The sequence below is a fragment of the Betta splendens genome, chromosome 24 (assembly GCF_900634795.4).
Source record: "Betta splendens chromosome 24, fBetSpl5.4, whole genome shotgun sequence".
NCBI lineage: Eukaryota > Metazoa > Chordata > Actinopteri > Anabantiformes > Osphronemidae > Betta > Betta splendens.
In genome coordinates, this window is record NC_040901.2 from 2,006,354 (window position 1) to 2,028,393 (window position 22,040).

The 22,040-nt window shown below is 43.6% G+C and overlaps 2 protein-coding genes across 4 annotated transcripts in view; both read left to right on the forward strand.

Annotated features, from left to right (window-relative positions):
* Positions 1-22,040, forward strand: part of LOC114849748 (heparan sulfate glucosamine 3-O-sulfotransferase 5) — a 50,233-nt gene that overhangs the window by 20,866 nt on the left and 7,327 nt on the right. The window lies entirely within an intron of this gene.
* On the forward strand, positions 6,249-7,920 carry LOC129603677 (uncharacterized). The gene has a single exon (XM_055506260.1). It carries the CDS (start codon positions 6,272-6,274, stop codon positions 7,805-7,807), a length of 1,536 nt encoding a protein of 511 aa, XP_055362235.1. The 5' UTR covers positions 6,249-6,271; the 3' UTR covers positions 7,808-7,920.

A 22,040-nucleotide genomic window follows, 5' to 3' on the forward strand; every position in this document is an offset into this window, starting at 1 on the left:
AGAAGTTAGTACTTCATTGCATAAGCAATAGCAATGAAGTATTACCTGTATAATTTTCAATTACGTTTATATGTTTATATGTTTTGAGTTTTCATAAATAACCAATCAACCTTATATATTTATACTTATATATTTATATACTTATACATATATATATGTACATGTACATGTACAACTTCTGGATGTGGCAGCTTGCTACACAACCAGTGAGGGACAACATGCAAAGAACGCAATTTCCACAAGGGAGGCAATGATCCTATTTGATGTAATTAGTACTTAACTATAAACTGATGAAATAGTGAAGTTAATTTGAAGTTCCCGATGATTTCCTGACCTAACCTGACTAAAAGACTTCAGATGTTTTAGCTCTAGTGCATTCAGCTCATTTATGGATTGAAGCTGTCCTGTTTAAGCTTTGGGGCAGAACTTTGCCATGGTCTAATGAGGCAGAGGACAACCTGAAATCAATAGCTGCTCCAGTACGATGCAGTCAGAAAGAGACTCCATTAATTCGGATGCCTGGGTTGAATGTAGACCGGTCTGTTTTTTTGTCAGACCTCATCATGTGAAGGGAATGGAGCCTGTGGTGTCCTCGGCCTTTTTACTCATAATGTGTAGAGGTTTACTGCGTTTCTTGTGGTCACATTAGCCTGCATCCCCTTCTCATGGTCAACACAAGGTCTAAGGTACTTGATTTTGGTGAGTTCAAGGCGTTTGATACAAGCTGATTGGATGAGGTTTATTGAAGATCAAGTTTGCTGTAACTTGTTTTCACGTTGGCCCTCCACTCACCTTCATCCCCATCGTGATCGGGCCCCGGGGGTTCGGGGTTGGGACGTTTATTTTTTTTTGGAAGGCTTCTTAAGACTTAAGGCTTCTTCTTAAGTGTTAACTCTCTAAACAGGGAAACAGGGGTTTTTTGCCCTAGAAAAAGCATAGAGTGAATATTTGCTACTTTGATACAGGCAGGTTTTTATTAAGAAGATTATTTGTCGTTAGTAAACTTGCAATGGAAGTCACACAAAATCCACATCCATAGTGTCCTCAGACTTTGTGTTGTTGATCCGTGCTACAGGATGAGTCATACATGCTGAAGCTATTTAGGCTGATATTAGAGGAACGTGTGAGTCAGAAGAACAGCAGGGTCATCGCAGCTAAATGACGCAGTCACCTTCCCTGTATATGTGACAAACTGCTGCCACCATGCTACATGGGAACAACAACACACACAAAAAGTGCTGCCCTTGACTCCAGTGCTCTGGAATAATAGCATTGTCACCACTTACTGTAAGATGTACTTGCAGGACAGCAACGTGAAGGAGACACTAAGGATGTGAACTGACACTCCACCTTGAGTTGTTTACACGCTGTGAAGGATAACTGCTGCATTACTGACGCACCTGCTGGGCCCAGCGCCATCATCATTCACAGCTACATTAATTTTTGGTAATGCTGGTTTCACTAGGACAATATGATTACTGACAGAAGCTAGAGCTGTGTTGTTATGTGAACAACAGACATGCACTGAATTACAGTAAGCTACTCTGAGTTACTGAGTGGAGTCACTGTGGTCAGTGCAGGCACCACATAGTGTCTGACTCAGTCTATTTCTAGGCTCATTTGCTGTAAGCTGGCATCAGTGTGATCTATCAGAGTGGGCTACTAATGTCACTGAGCTCCACAATGCTGGAGCACAGTTCAACACAATCTGAAGCTATGTTTTACATTTATAATGAAACACTGTCCTGTAGCAGTATTAATGCAGTGAATGTTAATGAATTAATTATTTTTAATTGTAATAAGTGGACATTCCAGGCTCTTTTTACAGAAATGGTAAATGTGTCCAGCACAGACTGAACCCATTAATAACACAGCGACTCTCCGATGGCGGCACTGTGATACTGGACCGTTTTAAGGGATTCCCCTCCAACATCAACTATATTTATATAGAATATAATATAAAATCAACGTAGATGCTTTGCACATTACATTATAGTTACAGGAGAGATCTTTAAAATTGACCCCATGTTGCCTTCACAGCCTCCTCAGCTCAGTTAAAGCCCTGGGTTTGTAGATTAGTGTTCACACATTGTCATGCTGATAAATGCTTTCTTATAAGAAATGATAATTAAGACAGGGACCTCCAGCTCCTGGCCAATCTACCAGAGATCAGAGCACAGAAGCAATGGCTGGGATTAATTTGCCTCCTCCCCCTCTTCCCTGCAGTCTACTGAAACTAAGTTAAAGAAAATACAGTCTGTTCAAAGGCGCCAACACAACACCTGCTGCATATATTATAATGCATTTAGAAGCTCATTTCACTGCTCTGGGATCAGGTCAGCATTGTGTTGGGTGAGTCTGGTCCCTTGATGAAAACAGGCAGTATGGATATTTAATGCCAGCAGGGCACAGGTGAGTCTTTCTTTTTGGATACATAATAAGTAGAAAATCAGGATTTGAATAGAGTAAACTATGGTTCCAGACGTGGTGGAGCAGTCAATGTATCATTGTTTATTTCCCACTGTTCCACAACTCTAGTATTGAAGTGCACACATGAATCTGCAACCCTGGACCTCTCTGCCTTTAACCTTTTTTTAAAATGTCTCTGCTGTTCGGGCTGGGGGAAGTAAAAGCACATGAACCCTGCCTCTTCTGGCCATGAATGGTGATGCACTGCACGTTGCTGCCATTGCCACTCTCCCAACATTGAAGTTGAGCCTGTAAAGCAGTTTATCATTGACGAATTATCATTTTTCAGGAGGCCTTTAACAGCTTTACTGTAGTAACTGCTTCTAAGGTGATGCAAAGCTTTTTGTCCCCTGGCGTTTCTGTTCGTATTTCCTAACAAATTCATGCTCATTTATCCACTCAAGTAACACTCTGATAAAAAATCTACTCATTGATGCACAGTGGGAACTGGCAGCCTGCACACTCACATTCTGACTTTGAGTCTTTTTTCTCAAAGTGTGTCATTGAACCTTCAATCTAAGTAGAGTAACTTATTCAACTGAGTGATCAAGATGTGCATACCCAAATCAGAAAGGAATTTACTTATATTTTATTTACTTTTATTTTAAACACCTCAAGAACAGTAGTGGAAAAAGATTTAGGGTTGATGAACTTGTTAAACCTTCCTTGGCAGCAAAAGCTTCCTGTAGTTGTGCACAACAGCAGAAACGTTCCTCAGCCCTAGAATAATATAACAAGATGTGGGGATGGTTTTCAGGCTTATTCCCAAACGTTTGCTCCCTAATTGCTGTTTCAATCCTCTACACCTATCTAATAAAGGAATAAAGTGATCCAGACATACTCTTCTCTACTCGGTTTCTCAGATCAAATGCTATGGTGGTCTTCAGATATAATAGTTACAAGTGAGTTGCATTTAACCCGACACAAAAAAACACTGTGTCACATCATGTTGACAGTTAGAAACTGTGTTTATATTTTTTATAAATGTTGTGGAAATCTTCTTATAAAATCATCAGTGTGATAAACCATCTAAAAGTTTACTCTCATGTCATCATGGAGTGGATCACAATTACATAACATCTAAGACGTAAGGCACATCTTACTATGTACAAAGTATCCACTGAAGGACTGAGGACACAAGACCTGTATTTATACCCTGTTAGAAATCCCCACATTAGCTGTTGACTGGTCTTTGATATACATGAGTGCAGTAAACCCCCCTTTACTTCCTTTATTAATGTTCCCGTGGTCACTACAGTGAAAACCCCCACCATTTGATAACCTAATGCTTGATGACCCCCCAGGAACAACTATCAGCCAGAGGCACAGCATCTCATGACAACACAAAATTTCCCACATAGGTTAAACAATAAACAGAATGTTCAGAAAGCAATCCCATTCAGAAACAGATGTATGTTTCTTAATTGGATGGCTTTCTGAACATTCTGTTTATCCTTAGCCTTAATCCAGCTTGGACAAATAATAAATATGTCAAATACTTTAACTGTACAGAGCTGTCCTCTTCTTTACCTATGGCAACACGGTATGCTGTCTAATACTGTTTCCAGTGAGCTTGGTGCTATTTACATTGTAGATTTTGTAGATTTTGGACGTTCATTGTTGCACATCTAAGAACAAGAAGATCCCTGTTTTACAGTACACATACACATAGGCTCTAAGGATCTGTGGTCACTCTAAGTTTTTGTGAGGATTTACTATTTTCATTAATTTTTTTATTCACTGTACCATATGTTACATCGACCTATTACAAACCAACAAGTAAATACATCAGGTCAGTATTAGTATATTGTGCTTTTTATAATACATGCATCGACCTAGGGATTAAGACTGGTTCAGTGATCCTGGTAACAGGAACCTAGTCCCTTTACGCCTCTGGGTGAGTGGCCTCTGGGTGAGTGGCCTCTGGGCACAGTTGTCTTGGTTTTTATGATTCCCGTCGTTATCAAACAAGAACTGTGTAAGACAGAAACACAAACCAGCAACAGCTCAGCAAGAACTGCTCATAAATTCAATTAAATGGACAGCACATGGAACGCGATGCTGTGAGAGAACGCAAGACTCTGCAAGAAAAGCATGAGAAATTCAACAAGGCGGCACGACACTGGCATTACAGCTCGATAAACTATCCGCCAATAAATATATATAAATAACTACTACAGTAAATCCCACGGACAACAATCAACCATCTTAACATTCTGGATAACACCGAGGAAAGTTTCGAGTACATCGACGAGTGCTTTGAGCGTCTGGTAATGGGTAAAATTCACACAGCTCCAAACAAAAGATCCCGTCCGTCTGACTCACCTGAGTCACCTGGAGCTGGCTTGGCGGATAAAAATATCACAGACATCTTGGAGTCCATAGAAAAAGAAGCTAGAAAGTTCTGACGCGCGTCTGGCGCTAGTGGAACTCCTCCACAGAGAGTTCCAGGCCCTCCGCGACTCCCTGGAATTCCCTGACAAAGGATATGGCTCAGCTAGCAGCCAAAAATAAAAAAAATTAAAGAAAGTATCATTGACCTGCAGGCCCGCGGCATGATTTCAGAACAGGTGGAGGAAAACGCGGAAACCCCCGTTAAAAACTTTTTGACCCAACAGATGAAGCTTCCAGTGGATGCCAACTGACTGACGGCTGACTGACGGTAAGCGTATCGCGTCACTCCCGGTTACTGAGGTTTGCTGCCGCTGTGTGTGTACAGCGTTACTCTCCGCTCTTTTCTAAATATTATCGTTTTATATCCGATAGCGACTGCTAAAAGTTTCAAAACAAGCTTGTAACACTCAAGCATCTTTTCCTTTCATTAAACGTCCTGCTAATTTACACTGTTATCTAAGTGTTTTCTCCGCTAGCGTAGCTCCTAGCTTACTTTCCTGCTATGGCTTCCCCCTTTTCCTCTCCCTCTCGCTCTGTTCGGTGCTCGGTGTGTCTTATGTTTAGCTTATCCTCCGCCTCCTTTAGTGATGGTAATGGTATCTGTAATAGGTGTACGCTAGTTGCAGGGTTGGAGGCGAGGTTGTTAGACTTAGAGTCTCGGCTTCGCACTTTAGAAAACAGGCCAGCTAGCCAGGTCCCTTTAGCCGGTGCGGAGCCTCCTAGCTTAGCTGCTACCAGTCCCCCGGCAGGTCCCAGGCAGCTGGGCAACGACTGGGTCACGCCTCGTAAGAAAAGTAGCTTTAGGCAGGCGCCCACGGTGCACCACCAACCGCTTCACGTTTCAAACAGATTTTCCCCACTCAGCGACACACCCGCTGAGAAACCCACTCTGATCATTGGTGACTCCATAGTCCGAAACGTGAAGTTAGAGAATCCAGCGGTCACAGTTAGGTGTTTGCCTGGGGCCAGAGCGGGCGACATTGAGTCTTATCTTAAGCTCCTGTCTAAGGATAAACGTAAGTACGCTAAGATCGTAATACACGCAGGAGCTAATGACGCCCGGTTACGCCAATCGGAAGTCACTAAAACTAACATTGAGTCGGTGTGTTCGTTCGCCAAAACAATGTCGGACTCCGTAGTTTTCTCTGGACCCCTCCCCAATGTGACCAGCGATGACATGTATAGCCGGCTGTCATCGCTCCACCGCTGGTTGTCTAGGTGGTGTCCTGCAAACGATGTGGGCTTTGTGGCTAATTGGAGCACTTTTTGGGGAAAACCTGGGCTGATTAGAAGAGACGGCGTCCATCCCACGTTGAACGGAGCCTCTCTGCTCTCTAGTAACATGGCCATGTTGCTTAGTCCCCCCACTCCGTGACAACTCAGAGTGGAACAAAGTAATAGTAAGCTAATGAAGTGTGGTTTATTAAATATCAGATCTCTCTCATCTAAATCCTTTTTAATAAATGACTTGATAAGTGACCATCACATAGATCTGTTCTGTCTCACTGAAACCTGGCTGCAGCAGGATGAATATGTTACTTTAAATGAGTCGACTCCAATGAGTCACATCAACTATCATGTTCCAAGAAGTACAGGTAGAGGTGGAGGAGTAGCAGCAGTTTATAAATCAGATTTATTAATTACTCCTAAACCTAAACATAGTTATAACTCATTTGAGAGCCTCACTCTGAGCCTTTCTCACCCAGACTCTAAAACTCAGAAACCAGTTGTGTTTTGTATTGTTTACCGTCCTCCTGCTCCATATTCAGAGTTCTTAACTGAATTCTCTGAATTCTTATCTGACTTAGTTCTTAGCACAGATAAAGTCATTGTAGTGGGAGACGTTAACATTCATGTAGATGTTGACAGCAACTGTCTCAGCACTGCTTTTAACTCCTTAATAGACACTATTGGTTTTACACAGCAGGTAAATGAACCCACTCATCGTTTTAACCACACTCTAGATCTTGTCCTGACATATGGAGTTGAAATTGATAATTTAATAGTTCTTCCCCAAAACCCTCTGTTATCTGACCATTTCTTATTAACTTTTGAATTTAGCACAACTGACCCTATAACAGCTGGAAAGAAATGTTACTATAGCAGATGTTTATCTGACAATGCTGTTGCCAGATTCAAGCAGATGATTCCATCATCTTTTGCCTCAATGTCTTGCAGATACACAGAGAACAGTCACCTTAATCCTTATGAACAGGTTGACTGTCTTGTAGATGATGCTGCAGCTTCTCTACGTACAGTGTTAGAGACAGTGGCCCCTCTGAAGAAGAAGACAGTGAATCAGAGGAGGTTAGCTCCGTGGTATAACTCAGACATCCGCAGTCTAAAGCAAAGGACTAGACAACTAGAAAGACAGTGGCGTTCCAACAAAATAAATGTAAACTGCATTGCATGGAAGGACAGTCTAATGAAATATAAAAAAGCACTTTGTGCTGCTAGAAAAACATATTATTCCTCCCTAATTGAGGAAAACAAAAACAACCCCAGGTTTCTTTTCAGCACTGTAGCCAGGCTGACAAAGAGTCATAGCTGTATTGAGTCTACTATCCCCTTAAATCTCAGCAGCAATGACTTTATGAACTACTTTACTAATAAAATTATCATTAGAAAAAACATTCAGCAGCGACTTCTTCCAAATGACAGAAAGCACTGTCTAGATCCATTAACTTTAAATTTATTAAATCCTCTGTCTTACCTAGACAGCTTCTCCCCCATAACTCATATGGAGTTAACCTCAATAATTAACTCTTCCAAGTCGTCCACTTGTCTTTTAGATCCAATCCCAACCAGATTACTCAAAGAAGTTCTACCTTTAATCAGCTCATCCATATTAAATCAAATCAACCAATCTTTACAACTAGGCTATGTACCACAGGCTTTTAAGGTGGCTGTGGTCAAACCTCTATTGAAAAAAACCAACCCTTGACCCTGGACAACTAGCCAACTATAGGCCCATTTCAAATTTACCCTTTATTTCCAAGATTCTCGAAAAAATCGGGGCTAAACAATTATCTGACCACCTTAGTGGGAAAAACCTGTATGAAGATTTTCAGTCAGGATTTAGAAAACATCATAGCACAGAAACAGCTCTGGTTAGAGTCACTAATGATCTTCTATTAGCTTCGGACAATGGTCTAGTTTCTGTCCTTGTCCTGTTAGATCTTAGCGCTGCATTTGATACAATTGATCATCACATTCTATTACAGACACTAGAACATAGAATCGGGATTAATGGAACAGCATTGGGATGGTTTAAATCCTATTTGTTGAACAGATTCCAGTTTGTTCATGTTAATGATAAATTCTCCACACGCACAAGGATTAGCTATGGAGTTCCACAGGGTTCTGTGCTGGGTCCAATTCTGTTTAGCTTATACATGTCTCCTCTAGGTGAGATTATTAGAAAGCATTCTATTAATTTTCATTTTTACGCAGATGATACTCAGCTATACATGTCCTTGGAACCAAATGAAACAGATCAACTAGTCAAAATTCAGGGTTGTTTAAAAGACATCAAATCCTGGATGTCCCAAAACTTCCTTCAACTAAACTCAGATAAAACCGAGATTCTTATTGTTGGGCCTAAAAATCTGAGAGAGACACTATTGAGTCAGATAGCCACCCTGGATGGCATAACATTAGCTTCAGATTCTACTGTGAGGAACCTTGGTGTCATGTTTGACCAGGATCTCTCTTTTACATCATACATTAAACAAATCTCCAGAACCGCCTACTTCCACCTTAGAAATATAGTTAAAATCAGAAGCATCCTCTCTCAGAGCGATGCAGAGAAACTGATCCATGCATTTGTTACCTCTAGGCTGGACTACTGTAACTCCTTACTCATAGGATGTCCTAACAGCTCCTTAAAAAACCTACAGCTCATTCAAAATGCTGCAGCCAGAGTTCTGACAGGACTTAGAAAGAGAGATCACATTTCTCCTACATTAGCTTCTCTGCACTGGCTGCCTGTAAAATGTAGGATAGAATTTAAAATTCTCCTACTCACATACAAAGTACTCAATGATAAAGCTTATCTTAAAGACCTTATAGTTCCTTATGCTCCCAGCAGAACACTTCGTTCTCAGAGCGCTGGGCTACTTGCGGTTCCTAGAGTGTTTAAATGTAGAACAGGGGGCAGAGCTTTTAGCTACCAAGCTCCTCTCCTCTGGAACCAGCTCCCTCTTCAGGTTCGAGAAGCTGACACACTCTCCACCTTTAAGATTAGGCTTAAAACCTTCCTTTTTGATAAAGCTTATAGTTATGGTGCTATAATGGTTCAGGTCACTGGCAATTATTGTTAGTCACAGGAACCATCTCTTAGTTAAGCTGCAATAGACATAGACTGCTGGGGGACTTAATTTATACACTGAGCTCCTCTGTTTCCTTCTACCTCCTCTGTCCCATAACCTCCCATCATTGTCCCATGTTTAACTAACCTTGTCTCTTTCTGTCCAGTAGTTGTGCTTCTCTCCTCTCTCCCCCCCCACCCCCACTCTTTCTCCCTCTCTGTCCTCACCCACAGGTATCATTGGACTCAAAGTTTGGTGTCTGTGATGGGCAGCTGCGGATCCAACCATCCTGCCTGCATCCAGTCCCTGGTCCTACCATCCTGCCTGTGCTCTGTTGTTGCTTGTTGTTGCTTGTTGCTGTTGCTGTGCTTTTCTATCTCTCTATCCTCTCACCCCAATCGGTCGAGGCAGATGGCCGCCCACATCCAGTCTGGTTCTGCTGGAGGTTTCTTCCTCGTTAGAGAGGGAGTTTTTCCTCTCCACTGTTGCTGTCAAATTAAATGCTTGCTGTATGTGGGATTTGTTGGGTTTAGTTGTGTGAGGTTTTAAACCTTACTTTGTAAAGTGCCTTGAAATAACTTTGTTGTGATTTGGCGCTATATAAATAAAATTGAATTGAATTGAATTGAATTGAAATTGAATTGAATTGAATTGAATTGAATGTTGTGGACAACATGGCGTTTCATCATGCTTATCGGCTCAGAGGAAGACGACCGGGTGGCCAGTGCTCACGATCCATCATTGCCAAGTTTCTTGACTTTAAGCAGAAGGAACTGGTTAAGACAGCTAAGGAGAACCGACTACAGCATCAACAATGAGTTCCCCAAGGTGATCCTCGACCGCCGCTGCCGACTGTTCTCCATCCGTAAAAAGTTCATGGCGGAAGGCTGTAGGGCTGTCATCAGCGTTGAACAACTATAGATGAATTCTCAGGACTTTCAGAATACTCTATTAACTGGACAAAATATATAGTGCTACCACTTAACTTTAAGGTGAATAACATCTCTTCTACCACACTTCACTTCACACTTCAGGGAACATTAAATACTTGGGCATTGAATTGTCGTTAGGGCTATCAGAGCTTATTGATCTAAACTACAACCCATTATTAAAACAAATAGAAGCCAACCTCAAAAGATTGCAGTCTTTACCCATTTCACTTATGGAAAGAATTGCCACCATAAAAATGATGATCCTGCCAAAAATTAATTACATATTCTCAATGATCCCGACTCAGCCAGGCCAGGTGTGGTTTAAGACATTAGACTCATGCATCTTACAGTTTTTGTGGAAAACCAAGCCACCACAAATTAGTTTAAAAACTCTTCAAAAATCCAGACACTGCGGCAGCCTAGAACTACCTAACTTCCACCCCTATTTTCTTGCCAACAGACTGAACCATGTCCACAAATGTATAAAACCCATTCCAACAGACTGCTCATAGATAGACATTGAACAAACATTTTGTGGAAATATTAAAGTTGCAGATCTACCATTTATCAGCACTAAAATTAAACACCATAGTTGCTTCCAAAGCATTAGCATAAGAGCATCTCTGACAGCCTGGTGGGATTTTCTTAAAATTAATGGATCTTCGCTTACTCTTTGCCAAAACCTCTATGGAACAATCCAGACATCATACAAAACGAAAAGGCAATACACTTTCCAACCCTTTGCCACACTTTGCCCTCTATGTCGCAAAGAAAATCATCCTCATGAACTGGAAAACTAAAAAGAAATTAACCATTACTCAGTACTTGAACAGGTTGTTAGATTACACCATCTTAGACACATTGTCTACTTGTTCAAATCAATTACTCAAAACTATACTCTGATTGATTCCATTTCCAGGTAGAGATGCTTGGGGCTCGGGTGCTGTGCCATGTCTGGCAGTGGGGGGATGCCTGGTGGTCGGGAGTGCCTGCCTGCCTAAGGAACTGGGACAACGGGGCTGGTGGATTCTGGGGTGGCCACGTGGGTCCCCCACGGTGGGGGTGTGGTGGCTACTGGGACTGGCAGTCTGGTGCCGGAGTAGGGCCATTTTGATGGTTGGCTTGTGCCTGTCTCGGGGGAGTGGCCTCATTGCCAGTGTGCAGGGGCAGACCTGGGGATGGAGACCTGGGTGCCCTGTGTCCGAGGGGGTCCCTCTGGGAGTGCCTGCCTGTGCCCTCTACCTGTCTCTCCCCTAGGACTCCCCCCCTGCTCGGTGCCTGCCCTAGCAGTCCGACACCCTTTGGTAACTGCTCGGGCCTGTCGTGGGGGGGCTGGCAGGCTACTCGGGCTGCGGTCTTCATTGGGAAGTGGGCGGAGGTTTGGCCATTAATGCACAACCACAGAGTATGTGTGTAGGCTTAAGTGGAGCACTACACGGGGCGTGTAGTAAGATCCCGTAAGTGTGACAGAGGGGTGACAATGGTACCCGGGTCTCGTCTATCGCTTCCTAGGTGGGGGTTGTGGAGGGCGGTGGGATGGTTAGCAGGACTACTCTGGAACCTTGCTCTGCGGACCCTGGTGCCTTGCTTCCCAGCTACATCTCTCCAGACTCTACGAGGGGCGTCCTACTGATGGAGGGACCTGGGCAACTGGAAAGTGGTTCCATCCCTCCTAAGTGGGATGCTCTGCAGTTTTAATTCCATTAGTCATACACACTTATCTAGGAATTTAGGGGCTGCCTCCAGTGGGGGCAGTAGACAGAACCTTCACTTTGATGGCTCTGTTTGCTGGACCCCTTGGGGAACTGGCAATCTCCCAAAGTTCCCCATACCTAGCCACATACACATACATTCAGCCGGGGTGGGCTATTCTACTGGGGCCTGGGTGTGAGGCCAGTTGTGGCCTCGCCCAAGAGTGCATGGGTTCACGGATGATTGACTAGTTTTTTGAGAGACAGTTTGTGGTAGTGTGTTTTGATGTACACGTGGGTGTGCGGTTAGATTGTGGGGGGTTCCATTTTCCACCCAGGGTACGTGGATCCGCTGCCTGGGTGGTCTCTTTTCTGCTGACCCACACCAATTGCTGGCCTTGTGCTGCGGGCCCGATGTGGTGCCAGGGGATATGGTCAGTCCGATGGGGTAGGCCCCGCTCCGCTTGTGTGGGGCTGGTGGACTGGGGGTGGGCCCCACTTGGGGCGTAGGGGCATCTCCCGGTGGGTTCCCCACAGACTGTGGGTCCTCGGGCTCCATTCTCTCAGGCCAACCCTCCGACTGGGAGGAGTGTTTGCCCCTGGTTCTCATGGGGCGAACAGCGTTGACCCACGTTGGTCCACTCTGACCTCGGATGCTGTCTCTGTGGCTGCTGCAGCTCTGCCTGGGGGGTTCTCTGTAGGCGGCTTCGGTCCCAACACCTGCCATCCTGCAACTGAAGGTGTGTGGGCTCCCTGGCTGCTAGGGTTCTCTCCTCTGCTTGTTGACTGGGTGTAGTGGCTAAGCTCCTCCCATTACCCTGGCTTTGTTCATGCACCAACGTCTGCCTCACCCTTTGACTGATTGACTGAATCTGATTTGTTGGTTTCAGCAGCTGGTTGCACCCCCACCAATGACCCCCCCTCCCGCACACACACCCCAAAGCAAAAATTCAACCCTTTATTTACTCCTCTTATAAAAGCAAGCTGTCCATCACAATACGGTATTCAGCCTAAAACATGCTGTTTGTTGAACTGCTGGACAGAACAAAAAAATGGTCAGCACTTAATTTGTTTTGTGGAGCGCCATCAACATGCAGCACATTCCTTGCAGTCATTCTGAATAGCACTGGTCTGGACACTGACACACAGCATCACATGCTTTTCTGTCAACTTACCAATAATATTTTGAGAGTTCTTGACTGCAAGACCTGAAACAATAGGCCTATCGTTTCAATTGGCTCTGAATTCAGTTTAGTTTTCTTGTGGCAAAATAAAGTTTCAGATTTTTTTGACTTCATAGAAAACCCAACAGATGTCACTTGAGCAAATTTTAAATTAATAAATAGAATTGTATTAATTTATTATTTAATTGTTTCATTTTAATTTAATCTGAATAGCAACAGTGTAGTTACAGCAGAACTACGCTCAAGGTATCTTTGTCCACTGGTTGGGGCGAGAGGAGATGCAGTCAGTCATAGATATGCTGAACTGACACGTAACAGGTAGAAATATAACGTAAACAACATGGTGAGAGGAGGCAGCAGCTGAACAGGGTTTACTAAATGCACATGAGCTCTGGCCTGCTGAGCTGAGCCACTTGCCGGCAGCCTGATGGGGGAGTGATAGCAGGCAGCGATGGGCTTCTGCTGAGGGAGGTGGATGAAATTTTAAACACCTACACTGGCATTTTTATGCAGAGCAGAGCAGAGGGCCTGTCAGAGTGAATCACAAGGTGCTTGACAGCTGGAAACAGTTAAAAGGTTTTTGCATCAGCGCTGCTTGGCTAATTAGCTTCATGCACATGTTGACTTCTGCCGCAGGCCTGCCCCTACACCAGGAGCCACCTCTGCTTCCCCTTCCCCACTATCCTCATCATTCCCAGCATATTCCCAGAGGCTGTCAAGCCCCTGCTAACATCCTATCAGTGTCAGTGTCACTTAGAGCTGAGCACTGCCAAGGAACACACCTCCACTTTTGATATGGCTGTTGAAGGGCGTGAACTAGAAAGAGTCTGAGCCTTTGACTGAAGCTACGCAGCAAGGATGGCCCAAGGTTGTCGCACTTCATGCCAACAAAGAGGAGAAGCTCAGAGGTGAACGGCAAAGAGTGGCTCCTGCAGTGTTTTTGTGACTCACACATTACTCAGCGTTAACCTCTGCCTGCCACCTCTGCTCTCCCCCAGGGCCTTGCTTGTCCGACTATGAAATGAAGTGACACGCTTCTTCCTGTGTACAGAGGCCATCACTGTTCCAGCCTTAGAGGCATGATGGCATCTGTTCATTTGCTTACGCCTGGTGTGAATGCACATAGAAATTTGCAGATGAAATCTGGTGTTCGTAAACAAAACAGAAAAAAAGTGTGTTGTTTGTCAGCATCTAAGTGCACAAAAGAAAAACATTAAAGCTAGATGCTGATGTGGCCAAAGGTATTAAATCCGATCGTCTTCCAGTCACATAAATGTGAAAAACCTTGAACCTTGACAGATCATATAACACGCAAATGTATTTTCATGTCTTCATTCATGAGAAGCAAATCGGATTAGTTGTGGTTTGATGACCAGCACTCTGGGAAAAATCAGTACTTTATTAATCCATGCATAATTACAGCATTTTAAAAAGAAGAAATCTCCTTATTAACTGTTACAGTCCTCGCAGGCCCAGGGACTGTCAGACTCAGGTTTCCTCAGGATACCTGAATATCCTTTTTTGCTGATGAGCAGTTTGGAAGCTATCCAGTTTGGGGAACAACATGTCAGAGTGATGGAGCCAGAGGCGAGCTGCTGCAGGGAGCACTGGGAATCGAGCACAGACACAGCAGGCAGTGCTCAGAGGCACGTCTGTCAGTCTGCCTGTAGCGTAAGGACCAGACAGCAGATCCTTGCTTCCTGGCAACCGGTTGGCTGTAAGTACAAAGCCTGCCTTCTGGGGCTGTGGGGCAGGTGCTTGGACTCAAAGCTTCGACCATAGACACACATCATCTTCAGCACCTGCACTTTCACCATAGCATAGAAACAGGCCATGATAAATAACACAATGTCTGCTTCAAAATCTGTGACACTGTTGAACATGCAGACGGAGCTACTCAATGAGACTGTGAACCTACTCTTTCAACGTTTTTAGGTGCAATGCAGTGTAGCAATCCATGTCTGGACTGAGGTTACCTGACCTACATGTGAACTTAACTCCCTCATTGAAGAGCCTCTATGTCCTCTCCAGTCCCCAGAGATAAGGGACCCTGAATCTTTCTCCACCACAGGAGACTGGTTTCTATCACAACAGGCACCAATTAGCGCCAACATCTCAAATGTCCATATCAAAGAACCATGAGACCACTTTGTTCATCTACCTGTAAATCTCACAGGATTCCACCTCTGCTTATCATTCCAAAAGGACAGGCTGTCACATTTATCACTGAGAAGCTGTCTCTCCCAGAACTGGGACCACCAGCAATAAAATGTGGAATGTTCTCATCAAGAGAACGAGAGACTTCATTTGGACACAAGTTCTGGTTCAGATGCACCAGAACTTCCATGAAACAGATGCCATTGTACTCTGTGGACAAAATGTTTTCATTTGATATTTGATTGGTTTCTGTGTGATGTTTAATGCCTGATCTACAGATTTGCCAGGAAATTCCTAAAGTCACAAAGGGACTTCAAATTATCATCACGCTTTCCTTTGTGTGTAGGCACAAAGTTGAAATAGAGAGACTCACCTTCTATACTTCTTTTAATCTGTGCAACATACACATAGACTATGTCCACCAGCTACAATTAGGTATCCTCATTATTGTATTACATTTTTAAGTGTTGAAATTGTTTAATTAGTAATGTCCAGATTAGGTCATTTATAATTAGATTTTGCTTGCATTTATTATTTGTGTATGTTTTCGTGTTTACTGGGTGTTACATAAGACAAGAGCAGTCATGATGAATAACATTTCATTTGTTACAGCGTTGTAAGGGACCACGTATAAGATTTAAATATTCTACGCATTTTAAAAAAAAAATAAAAAAAGTAACCCTTATTAGTGCCACAGTGGACTCTGCATTTCACCCATCCCCGCGGGGAGCAGTGAGCTGCCATAGTGAACGGCGCTCAGGGAGCTTGTGTAAAGTGACTCGCTCATGGTCACACCTGATTCCGCGGGCAGGGATCGAACCGCGGACCTTTGCCTTCCGCGGGCGACCGATTACTACGCTACCAGGCCACTATTTAATCTATTTAATATTGCTGTTTAACCATTCTGATGTCTCTGCTTATTTGAGTGTCAAAGTGATCATGAACTCAAAGTGAATTTCTTTCACCTTCTCTTTTTGCGTCGCATTACTTTTCGTTAATTTTCTTTTGTTCTTAAATTTGTAAACCTAAGTTAAACTTAGAAACACCAACGAACAATGAATTTTGTAACATTAGAAAGTCATCAAGAAACTCCGCGAAACTGAAACTATTACAACCAGTCCTTAATCGACTCGCTATTTTTGATCGAACTAATTAAATTAGATTCCAGCCCGTTTCATTTTTGGGCCAGTTTAAGTAGCGCTGACGTTTTGAAACACCTTGAAAGTTCAGCCTGGCTGACTGTTGCTTTGCTGAACCCGAGCCGTCATCATCACTGCGGGCGACGATTCCTGTCCCAGAGGCCGTGGCACCTGGACCAGAGAGGTCTCGCCTGCTCCACCAAGCCGGTAACGGGAGACGCTGCAAAGCGGCAGACAGCTCCAAACTAAGGCAAGACGAACATCTCTAATCCTCTGAGAAGTCTGGTGTTTCTCAAAGCGCTAAAATTGAACATTCCAATTTAGTTATTTAGTATTTAGTTATCCTTAGATTTGAATTAGTTAGAGACAAATACTCTTTTCACTTGATCAAAGCCATCACACACTTAAGTCTTAACCAATACTTGTGTTTTCACTCATTGATTCATTCACTGTTTATCATCTCATTCTGATTGTTCTCTCATTTTCTGTTCTGTTTATTTGAGTATTTCCATATGTTATTCATATATCCAGTAGTGTTAAATTAATAAAACGTTAAAAGGAATCTGGTTTTGTGTGCATTGTTCTTCAGATTTAAGCAGAGGTCACTGAACCGACAAGAATTCACGGCATAAGAGACTGATTTGGTTTTATCACAAGAAAGTTGTTATTGTTGTTCATAACTGATAAAACATTGAATTGACATCTGACGTTGACTAGATTGATACAAGCATGGTTTTAGCTTTAAAACAAACCTGGTGCCCCAACTTCGAGGCATATTATAGTTTCTGCATAATATCAAACTCTTAATAATTTGAATCCGCTACAGCAGTTTGTCTGAGCTTTAGCTTGGTGAAGAAAAGGCAAATGAAAGCAAACAGAAGGTGCATTTAAACACATTTACGTTGATGTGAACAATGTGAACACTTGACTAATGGATTGTAGCCTGTGCCGGCAGCTGCCTTGTAGGCAGGATTATGTATCCTGCCAGACTAAGTTACCAGTTCTGTATAATGACATTACACGATGCTGCTGCTTCAGGTGCCGCTCTGTTCACTGACCTATTTTGGGAGAACTTCCCTTTGTTTTTGGCAAGTGGAGACAGAACAATGTTGCTTCCCCGCTGTATGTTCTCACACCTCTTAAAAGATGATATTGAGTTACTGATCCTATCAAAGTGCTTGGTAAAACAGAAGAAATGGGATGGTGCTGACCACTGTGGAGACCCTTGTGGTAATATGTCCTGGTTCTGTCTCCCAGGTTAAAGTTTATAATCTGTGACCTGTGGCTGACATCTGCTACTCTGAGCCATGTAGAGCCTGCATACAAAAACAGAAACATTGTCAGGATCCTGGACTGGCTCTGCCAACTAGTCTCCATTCTCTCTCTACCATGCCACGCCTCTTACTCTGGACCACGCCCACTTCTTTTCTCCCCATCCATCCTTCCATTTTCTACAGCTTCTTCCCATGCAGGGTCGCGGATGGTGCTGCAGCCTATCACAACCGTCTTTGGGCGAGAGGCAGGGTACACCCTGGACAGGTCGCCAGTCCATCGCAGGGCAACACACAGACAGACAACCATTAACACACACTCACACCTATGGGCAATCCAGAGTGACCAATCAACCTAATGCATGATTTTGGATCGCGGGAGGACCACACGCGAACTCGGGGGGGAACATTCAGACTCCACACAGCCCCAGAACCCAGGCCCTTCTCTCTGTGAGGCGACAGTGCTAGCCACTTCACCACTGTGCCGCCCTCCTTGTTTCCCTCTCAGTCGATATTACTATCAATTAGGACACCTGTGAGGAATATATTACACTCTGCTTCCCCTTTATAGACTTACCTCCACACATGCTCCATTTGCTGGGCCATTGTTCTTTGTTCTACTCACATTCATGGTTCTTCGATTCATTATGGTCGCCTGATTTTAGCCTGCCTCGTCTTGTTTAGCCCTCTTTACTTTGCTGATATTTATAAGTTTTGTCCTCCAGATTTTAGTTTATTAGGAGTGTTTTTTGTTTATTCCAGCCCTGCTTACTGTGGTTTATTTTTTACATTCTTCTGAGTATGTGGATTCATGCATTTAAAAAACCCTTTGTTTCCAAAATGTGTTCACACTGTCTCTGTTTCCGGTCCCATCCACACGTTCCACTATTTTGAGTGTTGTATCTTAGCACTTTATTACAAAGGCTTAATACTCTTGTTGTACACTGTTGCTGATAATTTTCCTCTAAAGGAAATAAATAATAAAAATGTTCTCAACACCAGTCGTAATATTAAAGTATAAAACAATATGGAATCAGTTAGCTCATAGTCAGATATCAGATGTTTGAAGAGGTTCTCAAAGTGTCATTTATGGACGTGTGCAAAACAATTATACACATACATACATGTACATACTGTATGTTTATGTACGTGTGTGTGTGTGTGTGTGTGTGTGTGTGTGTGTGTGTGTGTGTGTTACAGTAAAAGTTGCCAGCTTTGACATCAACTGTAAGCAGTAGGAGTGCATACGGTTTGTTTGTTTAACCATTAACCCAACTCTTTGGTTTGATTTGGTTGGTTGCTTTTTGGTTGGTGCGGAAAAGAAACCTGCAGACATGAGTGATAAACATGTTAGAGGTGGACGTTTAATTTCAGGAGAGGAGATAGGCAGAGTGGAGCTTGAATCAGTCCCTTGTGCAAAAGTAGAGATCAATAACAATAATAAAGTTCAATGTAGTAAATTATTCATTAGTGTTCTGCCCTCTCTCTCTGCCATCCATGTCTGTCTCAAGCTCTGGGAAAATTTATTGTTGCAAACAAACAAGCCAAAGCATAATATTAGCATTGTTTTCCTTACATGTAAATGTTTTTAAAGAATTACTTTATATTTGATCACTTCAGCGTTTGCACCAGTTCTGTCAGAACGAAATAACCAAGGCAGACTGTGAGGCAGACTGTGGTGTTACTTACTGTCTCAGTAAAATGAACAAGAACAAACCCATTTATTAACATTTTAGCATTTCTATTGAGTTAATAACAGGGATCTGATTGGTTGAAGTCTTTACACATTGCCTGATTTAACCCTTCTGTGATAGAATGACAGTATGAGCAGGGTTGTCATCCTGCTGCATAAACTGCCTTTGGCAAGTTATGAGGAGAGGTGAGGACTTTGTGTTTTTCCCAGAACTTGTGCATGTGTACTCAACAACTGAGAGCAGCTGTGTAGATTATTAGCAGAATAAAGAGTTTATATTCTAACAATTCTGTGCTGTGTCTAACACTGCTGTTTCAGAATACACTATTATACTATACAGTTTTAAAATTCATAGACCTCAGTCACCAAAGCTTGGTCAGTCAGAGACCGCTTACTAATGACCACAGAACATTACAGCAGCTCATTAGTCACAGTAAAACAGCAGTGTCTGTTGGGATTTTGACAATCAAAAATACATTAATTTATTCAAGTCTATAGAAAATAATTTCTAAATTATTGGCAATTGGAATTTTTATATATATTGATTTTACATTTGATGTTAGTGGAAGTAAAATTCAAAGGGAGTGATGAGCCTAGTGTTACCAAGTTAAATGTATCTGTATTACCAATATGTGCAGGTTAGATGTTGGATCATCATCATGGCTAGGCATCACATGCTCCATGCTTTAACTAAGGGTCAGGCTTAGTCAAATTCCACCAGGAGAAAAAATGTCGCCAGGCTGTGGACAGATGCTGAAACTGTCTACTAAAACAGTGACTCCAGCTGTGAGGATGATGTCTTGCTCTAAATCCAACCAATAAATATAGGTAAAAGCTTGAACTTTACAATAAAAAATAGAATAGAATGGAATAGAATGGAATACAATACCTTTATTGTCCCGCGATGGGAATATTACCAAGTTACCAAAAGGATGCTAAAATTATGATTCCTGAGTAGGAATTGAAGATTGACCGTGGCGAAAGAGCCGAATCTTGGTGCATGTAGTTTGTTGATTAATCGCACAAGCAACCTATTAAGAAGGTTTTTTACAAGTTGGACTTAAAGGGTTCTAAAATTGCTTTCCTTTGCGAATCAACACACACCAGGTGATGAGAGTGCTAGAGCACTAGACTACCAGGAAGAGGTCCCTTTGACCTACAGATTGATCGCAGGGTTAGCCTATTGAGACAGTTCGTTATAACTTACTGGACTTAGAAGCTAAATTACTTTTTTGACCAGGAATCGATCCCAGCCTGTGACAGTGAACACACTAAATCCTAGGCACTAGACCACGAGGTAGAGGTTTCTGTAGGTTCCACATTCGTTGGAGAATCTAGTCTAGACTATTGAAAGGTTCTGTTTGAACTGTTTTGGAAGCAGGGCTCATTGCTCCTATCTGTATAGCGACAGTAGAGACTTTTTTTCCTTTTCTCCATCCATCCATCCATTTTCATCCGCTTATCCGGGGCCGGGTCGTGGGGGCAGCAGTCTGAGTAGAGAGTTCCAGACTTCCCTCTCCCCGGACACTTCCTCCAGCTCTTCCGGTGGGACCCCAAGACGTTCCCAGGCCAGCCAAGAGACGTAGTCTCTCCAGCGAGTCCTGGGTCTTCCTTGCAGCCTCCTACCGGTGGGACATGCCCGGAACACCTCCCCAGGGAGGCGTCCAGGAGGCATCCGAACCAGATGCCCAAGCCACCTCAACTGGCTCCTCTCGATGTGGAGGAGCAGCGACTCTATTCCGAGCTCCTCCCGGGTGACAGAGCTCCTCACCTTATCTCTAAGGGAGCGCCCAGCCACCCTGCGGAGGAAGCTCATTTCAGCCGCTTGTATCCGTGACCTTGCCCTTTCGGTCATGACCCAAAGCTCATGACCATAGGTGAGGGTAGGAACGTAGATTGACCGGTAAATTGAGAGCTTTGCCATTCGGCTCAGCTCCCTCTTCACCACGACGGACCGATACACCGACCGCATTACTGCAGCAGCCGCACCAATCCGTTTATCAAACTCACGCTCCTTCCTTCCCTCACTCGTGAACAAGACCCCAAGATACTTAAACTCCTCCACTTGGGGCAGGAACTCTCCTCCAACCTGGAGAGAGCAAACCACCTTTTTCCGGTCGAGAACCATGGCCTCAGATTTGGAGGAACTGATTCTCATCCCAGCCGCTTCACACTCAGCTGCAAACCGCACCAGCGCACGCTGGAGGTCCTGGCCTGATGAAGCCAACAGGACAACATCATCTGCAAAAAGCAGAGACGCTATCCTGTGGTCCCCAAACCAGACCCCTTCCGGCCCCTGGCTGCGCCTAGAAATTCTGTTCATAAAAATAATGAACAGAACCGGTGACAAAGGGCAGCCCTGCCGAAGTCCAACATGCACCGGGAACAGGTCTGACTTATTGCTGGCAATGCGAACCAAGCTCCTGTTCCGGTTGTACAGAGACCGAACAGCCCTTAGCAAAGGGCCCTGGACTCCATACTCCCGGAGCACCCCCCACAGGATGTCACGAGGGACGCGGTCGAATGCCATCTCCAGATCCACAAAGCACCTTTCCTTTTCTCGTGTTTTTCTTATTTGTGCAAACAGAGTTCTCTACAAGTGCTCTTGTAAACATGCACAATTAGTAACCAGATATGTGTTCCATGAGAAAACACATTTTTCTAACCACCCGGGGGTACAGATTGACCTATGAAGAGGGTTCATCTACTCTATTTAGCAGCTGCTAAAATCACATTTCCTGACGTGGTGGTGAGGTGCCTTTTGAGTTGCTGATTCCTAGAAGGATCAATTGTAGATCAG

Excerpts from the sequence above, each read along its gene's own strand:
- LOC129603677 (XM_055506260.1), top strand. The coding sequence starts at position 6,272 with ATGAAGTGTGGTTTATTAAATATCAGATCTCTCTCATCTAAATCCTTT.